At 37.2% G+C, this 21700-nt stretch overlaps 1 protein-coding gene across 1 annotated transcript; it reads right to left on the reverse strand.

Annotated features, from left to right (window-relative positions):
• Positions 1-846: 846 nt before the first annotated feature.
• Positions 847-18474, reverse strand: akna (AT-hook transcription factor; the record flags this gene model as incomplete). The annotated part of the gene is made up of 23 exons (XM_081391434.1): positions 847-2306; positions 3066-3219; positions 3337-3426; positions 3524-3619; positions 3713-3841; positions 4035-4159; positions 4262-4432; positions 5597-5741; positions 6341-6489; positions 6833-6936; positions 7061-7307; positions 8499-8666; positions 9840-10009; positions 10112-10277; positions 10861-10979; positions 11063-11122; positions 11298-11416; positions 12554-12710; positions 14287-14361; positions 15949-16252; positions 16513-17383; positions 17895-18063; positions 18289-18474. 23 exons carry the CDS (start codon positions 18472-18474, stop codon positions 2051-2053), a joined length of 4230 nt encoding a protein of 1409 aa, XP_081247560.1. The 3' UTR covers positions 847-2050.
• Positions 18475-21700: the final 3226 nt, after the last annotated feature.

Raw genomic sequence — 21700 nt, forward strand, 5'->3', positions numbered from 1 at the left:
AAAGATATTGTTCTCTGACTGAAAGAAGCTTCACACCTGGACTGTTGCTGCCCAGAGTGAAGAACAGTGGTGGACCAGTTATGGTTTGAACTGCAATATCATGGCATTCCCTACCGTGCTTTGATGGTCGCCTCACTGCCAAAGACTACCGAATCATTCTGGAGGATCATGTGCACCGAAACATTGGACCATGAAGGGGGTGCCATGTGTCAGCATGATAACGCACCAACACACAGCCAGACAGAGTGGTTTGATGAACATGAAAGTAAAGTTGAACATCTCCCATGGCCTGCACAGCTTTGGAGGAGCAAGTCAGAAAATATTTTCCTTCACCAGCATCACAGTGAACTGGCCACTGTTCTGGAAGAGGAATGGCTCAAAATCCCTCTGGCCACTGTGAAGGACTTGTATCTGTCATTCCCAAGACAAATTGATGTTGTATTGGCAGCAAAAGGAGGCCCTACACCATACTAATAAATTATTGTGGTCTAAAACCCGGTGTTTCAGTTTCATTCTCTAACCCCTGTATATAAAAAGTATATATTATATACTGTATATTTTATTATTAATAAAAATTACTAATTTGATTTTATTAATTACAGGTCTGGTAATGGCTACCTGTTATTTCCAGGTTTTCCACGACTGTGGGAACCCTGTTACATTGAACAAAATGTTGTGGCATGGACCATTTGATTAGCCACCAACCTTGATCACTGGATTCTGGATGTATGATACACTAGGTGACTTTCAACTCAGATTTCTCTCCATACAAACACCTGCAGCACATCAAGAGAAAGGTCCAGTTCGTTACCTAGCTGTAAGGAACAACAGTAGCATGACACGGGTCAAATATAGAATCATTTATAGTAGTAAATAAAGTACAAAAGTACAGCTCTATAAATACAAAAACATAAAAGAAACATTAAACAAACGCAACCATAGTCACTAAAAACAAGCAGCACTAAAAATACATTTTCCAAAGAAAACTATATATAAAATATTTAGTAACAATCAATATCTCACAACCCAATAAAACAGAAAAACTTACGCTCACACCTATTCCATTATTGGTTCCACAAAGTGAAATGCATGTTGGTCTTTTCACACTCATCAATGCTGCTACAAACACTTGTGGGACTGAAGGTATGCCGGATTATATACACCGAATTAAACTGCTGTTTCTGACAAGTTAAAAACGGTTATCCAGTTTGAAATTTGGAAATTCCAGGTAAACAAATGCAGCACAAAAGTACTGTAAATTAAATACTAACACAATCACCCAACAACTTCAAGAACAGCGCTGTACCTATCCCCCCCATTAGAAAAGATAAAGATTTAAAAGCCTGTCACTAACATATATGAAAAACAAATCCATTTCACATTCATATTGTGAAAGTAACTTTTCTTATTTGTTAAAACAAATATAAATCTACCACACTGTGGATATTTGAAAAGCTTAACAATGACATTATCTGGACTTGCCAGAAAAAAAGGTCTAGTACAGTGGACCCAAAAAGCCTTTGGACATTTAAAACACTTAAAAATCCAACTGGTATCTGTAAAACTAATTCTGTAAAATAGTGGATTTCGTCAAGTTCTACTAATGTTTGGAAACCACAATGTATCCACTGCTTTTTCATAACAGTATATTTATAGTATAGTTGTCACTATACAATGTTTTCACTTCAAAAAAACTAAAAAAAGAAGCTTTTTAGTTCAAAAAAGCAATATTTCTTGTATTTTTATCTTTAAGTGTGGATTAAGTTTACATTTTTTTTTAGGTCACTGTATATACAAATCTGTATTGTTTAAGCTACCATAATGCAGCTCTCAATCTCTAAAAGTCACCTGAGACATTTCACATTAAGCATTTTCTGCTGCAGCGTTGTCGTCATTCACACTGCTACGAGAAAAAGTTGTATTATGTAAACTAATAAAAACGAACAAACATCACTTTCTTTATGCGAAACAGCTGAGCAGCTGAAATGTATTATTTCTCATTTGAAGTCACTTTAGATAAAAGCGTCAGCTGAATGAACAAATGCTGGTGTCAGTAGGTGCAGGATGTGGTGAGGAAGCTACTGCAGTGCAGCCCTGAGGACAGAGAGTGAGCCATGCGATGCGAGACCTCTTTCATGTTTCTAGCCGCTGTGAGGGCGCGGGTCAGAGAGCCGTCCAGCGAGAGCTGCTGATGGTCCAGAGAGAAAGAGCGTCTGCGATGACCTCTGACCCCATCTCTGCTGGAACTTGCTGTGATATTAAAGGGTTGTGAGTAGGCCTGTGTCTTCACAGGGCTGGAGAAGTAACTGCAAGAAAATGACACAGAGCGGGGGGGTTCAATCAATTTTATATTTTATATGAATTGTATAATATAAATGTCATATAAATATATTATATATTATTACACTGTTCAAAAGATCTTTTTTTTTTAAAGAAATGATTACTTTTATTCAGCAAGATTAAATAGTCATTACATCAAAGAATCCTGAAAAAAAACGGCAGCAAAATGAAAATTCAGCTTTGCCATCACATAAATAAATTCCACTTGAAAATATATTACAATAGAAGACAGTACTTTCAAATTATAATAATATTACACACTATTAATGTTTTACCGTATTTTTGATCAAATAAATGCCGCCTTGGTGAGCATAAGAGATGTCTTTCAAAAACATTAAATAATCTTACCAACATCAAACTTTTGAACGGCTGTGTAAATCAGCATAAAATCAAATCATCATAGAGCAACTAGTTGTTCTAATGGAGCGAATAAAAAAAACAATAAAAAAACAAAAAAACAAAGTAAAGTCCAAAACTCAGAGGGCACTATTTTTTTTCCACTACAAATTATATAAACAACACAACAACTTGAGTAAAATCAATTAAAAGGTATAGAATTATTTAGATAATTTTGTGCTTCAAATTTCCACAGTGATCTCAGACAAGTTTTAATCAAGCTTGCCTAACTCATCCATTGACAGGAAGTTGAGATTGTTGAGAGTGTTCTCACATTTTTCTAGAGTCTGATTCATTGTCCAGGCAGCAGCAGAGGAAAAAGTACTCACAAAGCTGAAGGATAGACGGGCACATATGGGATAACTGGAACACCTCCCTGCAATGTGGGGCGAGGAGCCATTGCCACATTGATGCCTCCTCTGTCCCTCTGTAAAGATCTCATTGGCTCACTCCTTCTGGGGGTGGAAACTGGCACCTGATTGGCTAAATAACCACACATGAGAGTCAACATGATTCTTGGTGGTATACAAGTCACATTAGGTGAATATATCAGCAAAATATTTCACATCTTCATTAGTTTATAGATAATGAGGTGCAAACCTGTTTGAGAGGCTCTTAATGCACCACACAATGGGCACTGGCTACAGGAAGGTTGTGTGAGACGTGGAGAGCTCCTGCTCCTCATTGGGCCTTCAATTAATAGTGTAAAGGACAGGAGGATAGTTCATGAAATGTTAGTCTCAGTAAGTTTCAGATCCCATTATCATGATAGAGAGAGGATGCTTACGTGTCGAGGCACCAGTGTGATCTGATATGCAGTGTAGACATGTAGGTTCCGGTCCTCGGCTCGGCTCCATTTCATCGCTAGTATCGGATCTGCCTGCTGATGTTCAATTAAAATGACCACAAATTGTTCTTGACTACCATATCAAAACCTGGTCATCTATGTTAAATTATAACAAAGATCTATTCTTACAGGTACTGTCCTCTTTGTGACGTTCAAATCCTCTGGTTTGTCTTCTTCCTCTTGATGTCATAGGGGACATTGGGACATGTCTTAATGTTGATGGTCTTGGCTCAGACTGGATTTGCTCAGAATCAGTTGCTGCAGCAGGGTTAATGATGGAAAAATGAATATAATCTCTCTCTCAGAGCTTAACTGATTCAAACTTGGCATCCAAGTGTTTCGTTATTCAGGGTCGTTGAGAAAATCTCTTTGCATCCCTATCTTACAACAAAGACATGTGCCATATTTATCCTACACTGATTTGGAAAGATTTGCAAGTAGCTAAACATACTCAGGTCAGTTTCAGGTTGGTGCCGAGGTAAAGATGCTGATCTCTGCCTCAGGATGGGTCTTGGTGAGTATCCTTTCTCCTTTTCTCCATTCCTCTCTCTCTCTGTCTGCCTTCTCCTCTCTGACCTAATAAGAAAGATATGGTCAAACCATTTTGAAGTTGTAACACATCCGATTATTAACTACAAGTTCAAGGCAACATATATAATATTTTGATAGTCTAATTACCTTAAATGAAACCACTGCGGTGTTGATGTCTGTGGGTCTGCGTGATTTCTGGTGTTTTCTGTGGCAGAAGGGGGCGCTCTAACAGGACTAGCAGGTTTGGAGAGTCTCAGATTTCCCTCTAGTCTCTCCTTTAATCGGTTCACTTCTTGATGTAGAGATTCAAGAGCCTCTCTGAAACATACACAATGCATAAAGGCAGTTTTTGTAGTTTAAAGAGGGAACAAAACATGAAATTCAATTAAAATCAGTCACTATCTGGAGTTCCAATTTCAATGTGTCAAATTAATGCTGCTTTGACCTTCTGTCCATCAAAAAAATCTTAAAAAAGTAATATGGTTTCCACAAAAATATTAAGCAGCACAACTGTTTTCAACATTGATTATAAGAAGAAATGTTTCTTGAGCAGCAAATCAGCATATTAGAATGATTTCTTGAAAGATCATGTGACACTGAGGACTGGCGTAATAGACGCTAAAAATTCAGCTTTGCATCACAGGAATAAATTACATTTTAAAATATATTACAATAGAAAAGAGTTCATTTGAATTGTGATAATATTTCACGATATTACTGTTTTTACACTACTTTGGATCAAATAAATGCAGCCTTGGTAAAAGTTATCAAAATTAACTTTTGAACGGTGGTGTACATTAAAAGTGTAAAAGATGACAGAGCATGCCAAATATTTCCCTTCATGAACAATTTGAAGTTATAGCAGCAGGCCAAGTGTCCTCTTCAAAAGTCCCAAGTCATGTTGGGTCAGATGATGTCAAGAAGTCATTATAAGTTTTAGTGTGGACCAGATTTTATACGGAATGTTAAACGTCACAAATAGTCTTAAGGTGTTTCGATGAAACTGTTCATGTTGGCTCTAAAGATATTTTGAGTCTGTTAGAGTTCAGATCAACACAGGGTTTAGAAATAGCCATTGCAGTTAGAAGCGTTACAGGCACTGCCAGAAGTCGTGGGTGTGTAGATGTGGGTAGGTGAATATTTCAACCATCAAAAACACACAAGGGGTTTTATTAATAGCTAATGGTGATTAATGCTGGTCTCTTGATGTGGAGCAGAATACATACCAGCACTATCTTCAGCTAGTCTATTTGAGAGACAAACTCCAGCTGAATCAAAGAAAGGAAAGAATGAAAATGAAATCTAATTATCCAGATGGAACTCTGGCTGCCATAAAGTGAAAAATGATTTTATAGAGACCACTTAACACCACTGGATTTTTTCCCAGAACACCCTTACAGTAAGAGCCCTGGCTCAAAAGAGCAGCCATAAATCTCTGCTTGTTTGTGCTGAAGTGGCCATGTCAGCCTTTAGGAAACTCACTGGTGATTTGTTAGCTGAACGGAATTTTGGTCTTCGTGGTGATAAGGCACATGGAAGGAGGGGCTTCTGTGAGAGCGGAGCTGCAGATTGGCTGGTTGTGGGTATTGGCTATCCTGTGCTTTTTCCTCCCCTGATAAGAAATGGACTGAAAAATTATGGATAAAAGCAGGATGCAGAGAGAGAAAAAGGATGAAAAGAGAAATGCAGAATCAGTATTAATGACGTGTTCAAATATCAGCCTTATTCAAGACAATAAATGTTTTCATGGTAATGCTGTAAAAATCATACACACAAACATATATATTATAGCATATATTACAACATTTATTATACCAGGTTAATGTTAAATTATATTCTATTGTTAATTTGCATGAAACATAAAATGTTCAAAATGTATTAGTATATGTGGAAATTGACATTAACCTTAATCTATCTTCGTAAAAGTATTCACAATGCATTTAGTGTAACTATTTATTATGATTTCATAGAGAGAAACATAAGACGTCCATATTAATACAAATGGACTCTTAGAAGTGAAAAAATATATTTTGACTTGCTTTTTGTATGAAAAGTCAAACCTATTCTAATGCTGATACCCACCAGGATCACTCCCATGATCTGACTGGCTGGTCAGACTGCTTGGCCAGGCCGGGATGGCGCTATTAGGCCAATGAAGGGGGGAGATTGATGGAGAAAGGCTGGAAGAAGAACACCTTTCATCCCCTCCTCTCTTCCTAACCGGACCTGTGCATTCTCCAGACATGCTGAGGTGTTCTCCTGGGGTATTCGGAGAGGATTGTGAGCGAGAGGTGGAGATGGCAAAAGGCTGCCGAGAAGGAGGAGCAGACTCTGGTCTTTCTGTGTTCTTCATGTGCGAGCCAGACGGCGTGGAACTGGAGAAGATATCAGAAAAATATAAAAGCGTATAAAATCACTAGTATTTAAATAGAATTTGAGGGGTGTTGCCAGACTTTTTGCCCATTTTATGACCAATCGGGTGGAAATTAAGTCTTGCCACTTAAAAAGTAAAAGCACACCTCTCTCCTCATGTCTGTAGCACAAATAGTGCAGGATGAGTCCCTAACCCGAAGTATGAGCAAGTTATAGCGATGCTTGTTTTACTGAGTACCACTAAAGCATTATATATCACTGGTTTCTTTTCTAATAAAGGGTCACAGAATCAAAGTCGAAGTGCTCTAGACATAGTCTGGTCTACACAGAAAAGGCACTTCATACCTCACCACTGCCCTCTGTTGTAGAGGACTGTGTACTGCAGGAGTGAGCTGACTGCTCTCAGATCCCAAAAAGCCACTGTCTGTCTCAGGAGACATGACCCCATCCTGCAGTGTCAAAAATAAATGCAAGAACTCTATTAAAATAATTATTCAAGCACATAAAGAAATAATTAATCCTTTAACTAGAATATATAGTGTTGTTCATCACAAATAAAGTACAGTCGCTGACCAGAAGGGGCGCTCTGACAGTCTCGGCCTTCGCTTTCAAGCCCATAGGTTTGGGCTCTATGCTCTCTGCCAGGCTGGTTAGGCTACTGCTTTGAGTTTTCCTGCTTCCTGACATTTTCTTCTCACTGCCCTGTTGCCCTGGCAACACCGAGGAGTGGCAAAGAGCCTCTGGGTGAGTTTCCATAGAGTCACACACCTGTGACCTAACAGATGGGCTGGAGCGAGGGACACAATCTGCTGCTGGCTGTCTAAAGAATGAGAGAATGGAGAGGTGAATGAAAGAGAAAACAGCCAGGTGTTGATAATAGTGCAGTGCGGATTGAACTGCTGCTACCCTTAATTATCTTTCAAAATCAGATAACAACATACAGCTGATGTTTAGATCACAGACACAGAAGTATTCTTATTACATCTGTGTCAATTATTTATATCATTGAATTAGAATAAACTGATAGAATCTCAGGGTTTCTAAAATGGATGGGGCTTATCAGCCAAGATGTTCTCTAATTGGTCAGATACGATAGTTCTAATCCATGGTACACCTGTCAATTTTCTCAAATCGGTTAACATGGCCCAAACAGTGATGTCTGGATAATGAAATACAATAATATAACATTCTTTACTGTTTAGAGTTGCTGATCCCATAGATCTTCTAAACACTGGAAAAATTTCTTACTAAATTTTTGTCTCGATTTCAGTACAAATATCTAAACATTCTTAAATCAAGATACATTTTCTTAAGAAGCAAAATTGTCATGTTTTTTGAAAACATTATCAAAATTAAGTGAGTTTATACTTAAAATGTGAAAATATCTGCTAGTGAGGTAATAAACGTAATTCAAAGGGAAGTTAATTTTTCTTACACCACTAGAAGATATTTTTCTTGTTTAAAGCATAAAGTCACTGAATTTTAATAAGATATAAAGTGTGGTTTTCTGCAGAGGCGGCTCAAAAATTTTGGGGTGGAAAAAGCGAGAAGGACGATCTATTTTTAATCAAATTCCCAGTTATTCATGTAATTTCATGTCTCAGAATGTGAATTTCTTGTTTGTAATTTCACCATTGTAACGGCATAAAATATTACTTAAGTTGGAACCACTGCTGCTTTTCCCAGAGACATAAATTACGTGATATAAGTTTGAACTGCTCCCACTGATAATCTAGCAACTACCTTAATTATGGAGAGTAAAGATATTTAATATTTAAATGAAGGAAGACCCCGCCACACTGAAGTTGGATATAGGCTAATACAGCAAAACAAATAAATTCCCATTTTAAAATCTATCAGCAGCCAAAATTTGCCATTTTGCCTTTCAAATGAATGTACCTTGATTTAAGAATGTACAGATATTATACTGGAAAACAACAATACTGAGTATTGCAGTGCATCTGTTAAGCTGATGTACTGAAATATTATGTGAAATAGGCTCAGGACTCACTGCTGAGCAGATTTTGTCATCTCACTCTCATTAATAGTCCTGTGTCGTTGTCTGGCCATTACGCTTTTTTTCCCAGAGGGAACACAGTGTCCAAAATCCAGCACGTCACGGCTCTTTAAAGTCACAGCTTGGTCCAGCATCCCAGGGAGCTCTTTAAAACTCTGATAGCTGGGTGAGAAGACAATAATAGATAGAGTCTGACATTTAAAACTGTATATGTATGCATGTATGTATATATATATATATATATATATATATATATATATATATTAGGGCTGACTTCTAATAGTCGAGGATTCGACGATTCGATTCGGAGAGGTCTGATTCGACTATGAACCTCATAGTCGAATACATGGGCGTCAGTTTGGTTTGAAATGTGCTGGGGACAGAGACGCATTCGCATTTTCAGAAGGGCTGGGTACCATTTTTATTTTATTTTTTCAGGTCATGTTTTGAAAGACAATGTCCTGTAGCTTACTAATGTAAATAAATAAAAATGTATTCAAAAATCTGCTTCACATTTTCAGCAGGGCTGCGGAGCGGCTGTGAGTTGACTCCACACGGTTCTCATGTGCGTTAAAAAGCTTTACATGGTTTAATGTACCTAAACAATGATCACCAAATTCCCCTCTCATGTTGCTCCACATAACCACTTAAAATGATAAAAAAAAATCGAACCCAGAGTCCAATTATTATGGACGTTATCTGATATTAAGCGTTTCTGCTTCACATTTTCAGCAGGGCTGCGGAGCGGCTGTGAGTTGACTCCACACGGTTCTCATGTGCGTTAAAAAGCTGACTCCACACGGTTCTCATGTGCGTTAAAAAGCTTTACGTTGTTTAATGTACCTAAACAACGATTACCAAATTTCCCTCTCATATTGCTCCTCATAACCACTGAAAATGGTCAAAAAATCGAACCCAGAGTCCAATTATTATCGACGTTATCTGATACTAAGCGTTTCTGCTTCACATTTTCAGCAGGGCAGCGGAGCGGCAGTGAGTTGACTCCACGCTGTTCTCATGGGCGTGAAAAAGCTTTATGTGGTTTAATGTACCTAAACAACCATCACCAAATTTCTCTCTCATATTGCTCCTCATGTTTATGAAATGTTATGATATATGTGTTATATATATGTTTTTTAGCTCTTTTGTTTGAAATGGAAAAAATCAAGCTGCTATCTAAAAAAAAGAAAAAGAAAAAAAAAGGTTCGACTATCAGTCGACTACGGCAAAATCTAACGAATCAGATTCGACTATGAAAATCCTTAGTCGAAAACAGCCCTAATATATATATATATATATATAAATATGTGTGTGTGAGGTTCAAAGGTCACTCACCAGCCCATGAGGTTACTGAAGTCTTTCTCCACATGCTTGTGTTTGTCATTGAGTGGATGAAGAACAAATGGGAGGATCTCTTCTTCCTCTCTGTCTGCATCACTCTCTCCGCTAACTGAACAGACCTCCACACCAACATAAGCCTCAGGATGGACAGCTGACAGTGTGCTCTGAGAAAGAATGGAGGAGAAAATCAGTAATTTTCTGTCCCTTATATCTGTGAGCTCATGAGGTCAGAGGTTAGTGAGGTGTCAAGGTTAAGTTTGAGGCACCTCGGGTAGAGGTTCAGTCTCCAGCAAGGACACAGAGAGCACATCTGAAGGAGGGAGCGGGGTTAAAGTAGACTCAGAAATGGGTTGGTTCTGTTCTGCTTGCTCCAGCCACTCCTTCATCTCATCCAATCGCATCCCTGACCTGAAGATCTGACCTTCTAGGTCCCTGTGTCACACACAAACACACAGTATGCATATTCTGTACATACTACAAACCAGTGTCACAGGAAGTAAACAGGAAGCACAGCTTTGTCAATGTTTGCATCGGCATCAAACAACAATGACGTTTATCTGTGAACAAATAAATTAAAAATTAAATAAAAAATAGGTATGTTTTTTAATGTTTTGAAAGAAGTCTCGTATACTCACCAAGGCTGCATTAATTTGATAAAAAATAAAAATAAATAAAAATAGTAATATTGTGAAATATTATTGCACTAAAATTTTCAGCAGCCATTACTCCAGTTTTCAGTGTAACACGATCTAATATGCTGATATTTAAAAAAATATGTTCTGATTAATATTTTTGAAGATTAAAATTTTTGGTTATGATTCTATGATGAATAGAAAGTTCAAAAGAACAGCAATTATTTTAAATCGAAATATTTTGTAATGTTATAAATGACTTTACTGTCACTTTTGATCAAATTCATGCATCCTTGCTGAATAAAAGTATTAAATTCTTTAAAAAAATGTCTATAAAAATCTAATGGTAGTGTATATATACAGATATTTAAAACATATGTTACCTGTCTGGGTCAAAGGTGACATGCCCGCCTTGTCGCTGCTGCAGCATCTGATACTGGGCTCGTGCATCTAGGTAAGCCCTCTCAAGAGACTCTTGCCCCTGTGCCAGTGTGGAGAGACCCTGTAGAGGATTCAGACTCAGTCAATCTGACTTCATGTCTTTAAAAATTCACGTTGTTTTTTTTTAAACAAGCATCATCATACTTTTATCTGTTCACAGGGCTTGAGTTTCCCATTCTTTAGAAGTGCCTCAAAAGCATCAACCTGAACAACCAAAAAAAAAAGAACAAAAAAAAAATGTATTTAGGATTCAGTGCACTGCTGTTAAAATAACAAGATTCCGGCTGATCTGATTCTTTTTTCTTGAGTTTGACATAATGATGGTCATTGTTACAGACACATTTAAAAGATCCGAACAGATTCTTTTAAAGTTAGTTACCTGTAGCTGAAATCTACGAGTCTGTTTGGTCAGAGTCTCTGTTACATGGTCTGCTGTGACAGATCCAGAGCTGATGGAGCTCACAGAAGAAGGGCGAGGTACTGTTTTTCTGGAATTTTCTGCAATGCGAACAAAACAATTTACCAATTTAGAAGAGTCCACATACCCATAGCTCTAGAGAAGAGCATTTTGCTAAATATATGCACTCACATTCATTATAATTTTACGTAACCTGTTAGTGATGTCTTATTTAATGTATGTTTGTTATTACAGTCACCATTCAAATGTTTATATTTCAACATTGAATTAGAATAGAAACATAATTGAAATATATATATATATATATATCATTAAAAAGTTTAAATGAAAACTGCCATAATTTGTAAAAGACTGTAAATAAGTTCTTGAGTCAATTTTTTTTTAAATAAATTTCATGAATTAATCTATTATTAAAGCTGCAGTCCATAACTTTTTTGTGTTAAAAATTATCCAGATTTTTGAGCAAGTACATAACCAGCCAGTGTTCAAAACTATCTGCTTGCCTTAGCTTTATTCAAAATGGTAAGCTTGTAATAATGTTTTTGATTCCAGTGGTACTGGTGGATTTCCGCGGGAAATTCGAGCATGTCTTTGCGTCATTATTACTAAAAATTTGAGAACAAAGTATAATTTGCACAGTTTGACGTGATATGATAAGCGATCGTTAGATTTAATCAGTGCGATTTACTGCAATGCTTTTTTCCCCTTAGTTGGTCAGAACAAAAGTGGATGTTACTTTCTTGTTCAGATTACATTTTCCGGTGGAAATTCTTATGTTGGTCATACTTCCAAAAAGTAGAATCTGTGATTGCGAATGACAGTATCCACACCGGCACGGTGACTGACAGCCGCACATTCTCCTCAAAACATTGGATTCACCCGCGCTGTGCCGAGGCACAACCCACGTAAAGTTGATAATTCCGCGAATAACTGCAATTGCAGATTTCGAACAGAGATGGCGACAAAGAGGAAAAACTATGGACTGCAGCTTTAAATAAAAGTTATTTTTGGTTTTGGTTTTTGGCCAAATAATAGCTTTAATTTCAAAAAATAATTTTAGTGCATCACTAGAAAAAAAGAATAACCCAAAAATAAAACTTCTGCTGTTTTCTTAACTATTACAGAAAATGTTACTTCTGTTTGATTGTGGTTAGTGTGTAATTTATGTACACTATACAAGCACACTGTTTCAAAGTGGTATTGTCAGTGTGGTGTACCGGAGCCATTCTTCTGCTGGGACAGGTTAGCAGATCCTGCGCTGAACTCTGCCCTCTGTGCTTGAGGAAAACTGAGGGTTATGACCTTTGACCCTTCCTGAATAACACCTGACAGGATAGCTGTACTGGGCTTTGGGGGTTCAGAACAGAGACCAACCTGAAAACAAACAGCACATAAAAAAAACAATCATGAGTTGACAAGTAAAGAGCTACTTTAAACAAAAATGAGAGAGAAATCAGCAAATACATGAGTGAAAATCTACTTTGACAATAATCCAACACTATGAGCCCATTTCTATACATAATGCTTTATAATGAGTCCTGTGTAAACGCATTCATGTCCCCTATGTGCTGTACTATAAAATCTCTCTAAATCCATATTTACTTGGTATACTGTACTTTTAAGAGAAAAAATGTACATGTGGAGAAACTGTGTTGATGCTGAGACCATCAGAGTAATACAGCCCTGACTTGCCAGCACACATGACAGACCCCTCAAATTTACTGCAGATACACAGTATATATACACAGTATACAATATTTAACTTTCTTTTAAATAAACTCTTCATTTTCTGTCTGAATTTGGAAAGGCCATTTCTTAATGATGTCATTTCTAGATTTTTATTATATATCACCCACCCCTAATTCTACATCTAAGAAACCACAACTAAGTCAATAAGGGTTATCATTGAAGTGAATGAAACCTGCCTTTCTCAAGCTGTTGTTTCTGTTAAAGCAGAAGCAGATGGCCAGGTCATGTGAGGGAAGAACTTAATGAGCATTAGAGCAAATGCAGCAGAAGATGCAAAACCGCACAGAGAAATGGCCTACAATTATTAGCCTAAATAATAACCAACATTGCTCTGTAAAAGGTTACGGTACTGCTGAAATGAGTTTGTGACATGTAACACTGACCTCTTATGTAACAGCTCAGGACCAGATTTGTTTCAGGTCAGGTTCTTTGTCACTTGTTTAGGTGACAGTGTTCTGTGTTTATTAACCTTTTTCAACACTGATGCAATCTATTATCTTATTGAACACATAAAATAGAGCTCATTTCATGAGAACGATAATAATGATAATGCCATTTAGACTGTAAATTGATTTAAATATTTAATCATAATAAATTCCACAATTGGTTTGTAGATAATGTGTTGCACTCAATTGCTTTTAAAGGAAATAATAAACTACTAAGACGTGTAATTACAGTATTTGTGCAACAATTTGTGCATTTATTGCTTAAAACAATGAAGTTAATAGTATTTTCAGTTGCATACATTTACCCGTATAATATCAAGTATGCAGATAATTGAACAATTTATGCAAATAATGATTTTGTATGTACGCTGCTTATTGCCTTAGTTTGTTTGTTTGCTAGTTTGCTTTTCTCTGAAAGTGTTTGTCCTCTGAGGTAAACCTTCTTGGCAGGCCTTTCTATTTGAGGAAAAACATCACAATCAGAGAGAGCCCTCAGTTTGAAAATGAGCCTGTGCTTCTGTATGGCAGTGCTGCTAAACAGAGGACTGTGATTATGGCCGTCACAAAAGAGATTCTGAATATATATTGTGTTGACTCAGCCTGAGGAGTCTAAAAATAGCTCTCGTCAACATCAGAGCAGACGGAGAAAGGAGACAGCCCTGCTGATATGAGGGAGAGCATGGCACTGAATTCACGTCAGCCTTCAAATGAAGGGAAAAAAGCACATAACCATAAATACAGTCTGTGAAGCCAACCTTAGCTTTAAGGCGAAGTCGATCGATAGTATTTTCAGCTTCTGCATACTTGGTAAGCAGCCTGTTATAGTCCTCCTGTAAGAATAAGCGAGGTGAAAAAATAAGAGACTTAATGCTTCATCTTTCAATTTAGCCTAAATGAAAATAAATCAGCATAATTTCAAGTGTGTCAGTATGTTCAGAAGTCTATGCTACCAAATTGTTGTGAAAAATAGTATGCAGTATGTATACTACAGCAATAACCTACTACTTTTGTCAAAACATAGTGCAGATGTAATGTACACTGCAAGGGAAAATGTTTCCCATAATGCAATTTACTTATACTTCCCTATTTAATGTGAACAATAAACTATATGAATATCAACCAGGATTTTAACATATCAGACTACTAAAAGTTAAGATACTTTTACATAAAAAAATGCAAGAAATGTATTTCCAATACATATATATATATAAATAAAACAAAAATTGTAATAATATTTCACATTATTACATTTTACTGTATTTTTAAACAAATAAATGCAGCCTTGGTGAGCATAAGAGACTTAAAAAATATTTAAATGGGTCATGACATGGATTTTTTTATTATGTTAATATGTTCCTTGAGGTTCACTTATAATGCTAAAGTTTTTTGCACTACAAAAACAAATGCATGAGGAAAAACAATTGTTTTCAAGCCTTGTCCTCTGTCTGAAATGATCTGTTTTTAAAGGGCGGCTCTTGTAAGGCTTGTCAGTAAACGGCCACTGTTATGATTTGCCAGCGTCACTGCAAAGGAAACAGTATCAATGCCCACTCGCTATTGCACGCGAGTAAGTGTTTTGAAAATATAAATCCATATTAAACCATAATTTACAGACAAAGCATTATGAAATCATTTACTTACGGGTTGTGATGCAGCTGCTGTCAGATTCAATGCAGCTGGCTGCTTAATCTTTCAACAAACGTTTCTTTGCAAACTCTCCTTTACTCTGTGCCTCGCTTACAAAATGAAATGCTCTGAAAAAACATATAATCCTCCGACGTGATCCGGGATGCCATTAAAATAAAACATCCACTTGTTCCTGACACTGGTATCCTTCTAAATTCGGTCCAGAGACGCAAGCGAGCTGTTTAAACTGGACCATAGTGAACATTCTTTCACTCTTTAAATTGTCCTGTTGTCGACAGACTCAAGAGCATGGAATATGTCAGAAACTGAACGAGCATCTGTATAGTGTATCCAGTGTAGACAGCGTCAATGATTATAATGGGTTCTATTTGCTTTTGACGCGACGCTCACATCCAGTGCAAGCAAGCAAATGTCATCTGTTAAGAAACTGAATACCAGTGGACGGGGTGAGATGATGGTGAGATGATAAGAGGTGGACAGTAACGAAGTACATTTACTTGAGTCCTGTACTTAAGTCAACTTTTTGAGTATCTGTACTTTACTTATTATTAGAGTATTATTTTTTTCTGGAAACTTGTTTTAATAGGTTTTAATGGTACAAAGACCTCTCATATGTCAAAAGCCAAATTTGATTTCTCATGTCATGATGACCCCAATAGAAAAATCGTACTAATCCCAAACTTTTGAACAGTACTGTATACTATGCAGTGTGCAGTAAAGAGTATACTAGAATTTCATTGTGAACAGTGTGTTCACTCCTCTTTACGTACCTGCAGCTGCTGCACCAGTGTGCTGGCCTGCTGGGGGCAGCGGAACTCCTCTGGTACTGTACTGTGCAGGCGCTTGAGGGTCCCACTGGTGGAGGGACTTCCTGGAGACCCATCAGAGCTGCTCAACAGGACCTCTCTCACAATCTCAGCAGGGGATTTGAACACTACAGGAAGATCTGGGTGTGAAGTTCTATCACGAGGGGGTCTACTGCTTTTAGGAGGTTTGTATCCACTGTTTTTCGGGAAACGAACCCTCGGCTTCACTTTGGAGAAATCAGGTAAGGGGTGACTCAGCTGTCCTTTCCTAAAAATACATACACAGCAATAATTGATACATTTCTAGAAAAATGTATACTTTACAATAATATAGGAAATTCCTTTTTAAAGTTTATTTTAAATAAATAAATTCACATATTTTTTTGACTATTTTTTATATTATTTTCATCATTTTGTTATATTATTTGCAGAGAAACTTATACATTTATTATACATTTATTTTATTTATGGGCCAACTAATCATGGGTCAAATTATTGGGTCAAAATGTTTTCCATTTTTCTCCTGACCTGATGTCATCTGGATCAGTGTGAGAGGTTTTAGAGGTTCTGTGGTTCTTCATTGCTGAAGATCGATGAGGTGTAAGAGGTGGCGTGTGCTCTGAGGGGGAGACGCTTGCTTTAGAAACGCACTGTGCTGGAATGGAAACCTGATCATCACAGGAAGCAGGGTTTGTTTTTCTAGGAAAGGCCGTTGGAGGCTGCAGGTTGTGGTTAGGACTGTGTAACCTTCTTTCTAATTTTTCTCCACTCGTACTATCTTGCATTTTTCCCTGTCTAATTTTCATCACAGGGCTTCTTGGTGAAGCTTGAGGTGTGATCTTGTGTTTAATCTCCTCCCCCTTTGATCTAACAGTGTGGTATGTTTTAGGAGCGGGACTCTGGTAAGTGCTAAGAGATGACTCTGCCCTTATGTCTAGCTCTGGAAATGTCTCCGCTTCAATATCACAGTTATTCATCATTACCTCTGAGGACAAATGGGGAAAACTGATAGGATCAGAAGCGTTTCTAAAGGAACGATGTGAGACTTGGAGAAATTGCTCATCGGTTTCCTTGAGTTCCTCACAATCACTTTGCTCAGATCGCTCTGGGACTCCTGAAATTGGAATGTTTTGGGGGATCTCAGTCATTTCGTGACTGAAGTCAAGGCTCTTCACCATTCCAAACATAGATACCATCGCTTCTGTGACAGGAAATGTTTGGTCCATGAATCTATGAGTATCTTCACATGTGTCCTCATCCGTCATGTCTAACACTGTCTCTCTCTCTGGGAAAGTGTTTAATTTGTGCCTTTGGATTGTTGGGATTCCTGTACCATCCTCATCATCAGTCCAGTCTTCCAACAAATCACTCTGGTCTTCCTCTGCTCTGTGTTCTTCCTCTAAAAAAAGACAGAATGTGAATGAAGACCATATGACCATTTTTTATTATACTTACATTACTAATAAAAAGTTTGGAGTCAGCAAGATTAAATTTTTGAAAGAAGTCTCTCTTATGCTCACCAAGGCAATACAATAAAAACAGTATTGTGAAATATTATTACAATTTAAATTGAAAATGTAATTTATTCATGTGAAATTCTGAATACTGGAGTAATGACTACTGAAAATGCAGCAATGGCATCAGTGTCACATGATCCTTCAGAAATCATTCTAATATGCTGATTTGGTTCTCAAGAAACATTTCTTATTGTCACTGTTGTAAACAGTTGCTGCTTAATATTTCTGGGACAACTGTGATATTTTTTTTTTTCAGGATTATTTGATGAATAGATAGTGTACCTATGTACTAATTACCCCTGTTCACAAAATTAAAATCATTTCACTACACAATTACTATATTTTTATGCTATTAAACTCTGCTGCGGATGTTTAAATGAACTGAGTCCTTACGCAGAAATGCAGAGCGGCAGTCGTCTCCAGTGACCTGAGAGAGCGGCTCAGAGTCCAGCAGCTCACTCAGATGATAGCTTATCGCCTCTAGTGCAGGTGGAGGCCCATACTCCGGCTCGGGGGTCTTCATGTCCCACAACAGGTCCTCCGCAATCTCCTCCTCTCCTCCCTGATTCAGAGAATCATGATATGCTTATTAAAGAGTTTAAAAAAAGTACCATTATTCAAGAAATAAGGCATAAAATGGATAAGAAATGTTTCTAATTAAATGCATTTGTCCGCTGACAAGCGTTTTTAAGAGTAATGAGACACTTCTGATGAAGAGTCCTGGTGGGCCTGCTCTAAATGACCAATAAATGGGCAGATATCAGTCAAACATCTCTGATGTCCTCACCTCCTGCTGCCCTTGACTCTCTGCCAGACCGATGATGCCATTCTCATCCATCTGGCTTTGGAAGTCCTCATCCAGTTCTTCATCCCAGCTAAAGTCCGACCCCTCTGGGCTCGAGGGAGAGGGATATGCTGGGGCTGGTGTCCACAACAGAACTCCTGCAGTGGTACGACCACTGCTCCGCTCCATTACCTTGCTCTTTATCTCTCTCTTTTATTCCACCTTGAGCTCCTGTACCACCCGCACCTCCTCCACACTGACACTGAGGTCTTCTCTCATGGTTGACCAATTACGAATGTTTTTATGGACAGGTGTAATGTCCACTTATAGGTCATCAAGGTGATTAAACACAAACTGAAAAACACAAAAATAGCATGTTTTATTTTATTTTATTGTATTTATTTCCATTGAATGATTGATGAGTTACTTTTCATGATTTTCTGACATAAAACAGTGTTAAAGGAATTGTTTGCCCGAAAATGAAAATGGTCATAATTTACTCACCCTTAAGTTGTTCTAAAGCTGTATGAATTTCTTTGATCCGTTGAATACAAAAGAAGATATTTTGAAGAATGTTCGTAACCAAACAGTTGCTGATCCCCATTGACTTCAATAGGAACCAGAAAACATATTTTTTTTGTGTTCGACAGAAACTCATACAGATTTAGAACAACTTGCGTGTGAGTAAATAATGACAATTTAAATTTTTGGGTGAAATATCCCTTTAAGAAAAAACACTGAAACTAATTTAATGAACAAAGATAAATAACTGGAATCCATTCAAGCTGGAGGAGAAAGAGGTGACTAAAGAGAACCGTTCTAAGCGAACATACCCTTAAGCATTTGTGTAACTCCTTACAATAGTCTAATTAATTCTGTCATTCATGTACTGTAGCTCAGTGCTAATTGAGCATGATGAAAGGCTACGCAAAGTCTGTAAACAGCTGCTCTCCAGTGGAACAACAAAACATCTGAATAAATAATGTAGCTCTTCATCTGCCATATAAGCCCTGACACAGAGCGAACATACATATATATACAGTATATATATATATATGTATATAAAACTATTGAAATGTCTATTTTTTTATGCTCAAAAACTGTACTTATCCAAAAAAATACTTATCTCAAAAAATCCCAAAATAGTATTCCATGAAGTTGCATGTAAATGCCTTTATAACTGCCTTATCAGCTTATTTAAAGTGTACAGTACATACATTTTGATGTCAAGGCAGAAAAAAAAGTTACTTCATTTTTTAAGTGCTTAGTTACTTATAACTTATTACTTAAGTTTATAACTTATTACTTGAGTTTATTACATAGTTACTTTTAATGGAAAGTAATGTAATGTTACTTTTGCTTTGCCTTTTCTCATCTGGGCCGGGGTTGGTTTATTGTTTATTAATAAAAATTAAAAAAAAGTCCTAAATTTGGCAAATGTTAAGACCAAAAGTTAAATGAATAAGTCTCAGGCTGAAGGAAATGTAAATTCACACCTGTACAGTAGAGGGCGCAGCTTAAACAAACCTGTGAGCTGTGCTGCCATTCTGCATTGCAGAAGAATAGGACGCAGGAAAAGAAAGTTCAACACTCTTACTTCAGCAATAAATAAATAAATACATAAACACAAATATAGGGTATATGTAAAGTCATTATTGCTTTAGTATGGTTGAATTGGATCATCGAATGTCAGCAGCAAAGACATTGGGTAATAAAGTGAGATTATATACATAAAGTATATTTGTGTAGGGGTGGTTGAATATGATTTCACTTTTCTGACTTTAGTTAGTGTGTAATATTGCTATTTGAGTATAAACAACATCTGCAAAGTTACGACGCTCAAAGTTCAAAGCAAAGGGAGATATGTTCTTTTAAAGAAATCGCTTTTCAAGGACTACAACAAACGGCTGGTAGGGACTACACAACATTCCTCCTGGGTTAGTGACATCATGAACCCTAAAATTTACATAAATCCCTCCCCCGGAACACGATTATAGATTATCGAGACAGAATATGCTAATCATTGACTAGAAGATAACTACACATAAGCTACATAAATTCACCAACTAACCATTCAGAAATGTTGTCTACATGCTGACACCTTCTTTAGTCTCTCCATCTTTCTGACTTCGGTTTGAACATAAAAGGCTAAAAGTTTTAAAATTTTCAGTGCATGTCTGTGTGAGGTAAAAGGACTCAAGCGTTTGCAGCTCCGCCCCCTGTGCCGGGAGCAGCAGCTCATTTGCATTTAAAGGAACAGACACAAAAACGGTGTGTTTTTGCTCACCCTCAAAAAGTGACAACTTTAACATCCTATATAAAAATATCTGTGGGGTATTTTGAGCTAAAACTTCACATACACACTCTGGGGACATCAAAGACTTATTTTACATCTTGTAAAAAGGGCATTATACCACCCCTTTTATTACAGGTTTGCATAATATTCTAAGTTTGCAATTCACTGTACATACTGAATACTATTTTTGTGCAAGTGATATGATCAAATGCATGCTCACATTTAGTCTAGAACTACAAAACCATCATGTTCATGCTCACATTTAGTCTAGAACTACAAAACCATCATGTTCATGCAGCAACACCTTTTTTAACATGATACTAATAAGAAATGATTCATGATTGGCAGCAAATCAGTGCCGAAGTAGTAAAATCCGAAAAAAAGAAAACATTTGTGTTTGACCTGAAGGCCATTTTGCAATATCAAAATATAAGCTTCACTTTCGTTTCATTGATGCATATTATTGCGGTAAAACATGTGAATGCTGTGAGGTGTTCTTCAATCTCAAAAACAACCCACAACCTTCACAGGGCCCTTGGTTGCCATGGTGACCACACAACAACAATCTCTGCCATGCGCTGCCGGCCACAGTCATCATTCTAAGCACAGCCAATCAGCATTCAGAACACTGCTTCATGGCAAAGATGAATAGCTGGGGAAGAACTTTCCTTCTGATCTATAAGAAAAGCTGCTTTTAAAAGAAAAGCACCGTTTAATTTTTCTAGACTAAATTTGGTTTACAACCCTTTAAAATGTGACTGCCATATTCAGAGCATAGTTGTGAACACTTGTCATTTTAAAAATCAAAACAAGGGCATTAGGTCTAAAATACAGACTAATCATAATCTGAAAAATGGCAGTGACCCTAACAAGACACATTCATGCAGTTTCTTCATAAACTACAAGCACGGATGACATGTCGTCATGTCCTGTGTAGCGGACCTATTTGTGTGGGTGAAACTTTTGTTTGTAGCAAGCAACTATTCCATAAAGACTCACAAACCGTAGCAGTCTGTCAGCAGCATCCTCTGCCAGCATGAACACAAACGTACTCGCCGAGGGAGTCTGCTAATCTCCTGAGTGCAGTGCATTCTGCAGCATACGTTAATTAACCGCTTG

The sequence above is a fragment of the Scardinius erythrophthalmus genome (assembly GCF_964197995.2).
Source record: "Scardinius erythrophthalmus genome assembly, chromosome: 17".
Lineage (NCBI taxonomy): Eukaryota > Metazoa > Chordata > Actinopteri > Cypriniformes > Leuciscidae > Scardinius > Scardinius erythrophthalmus.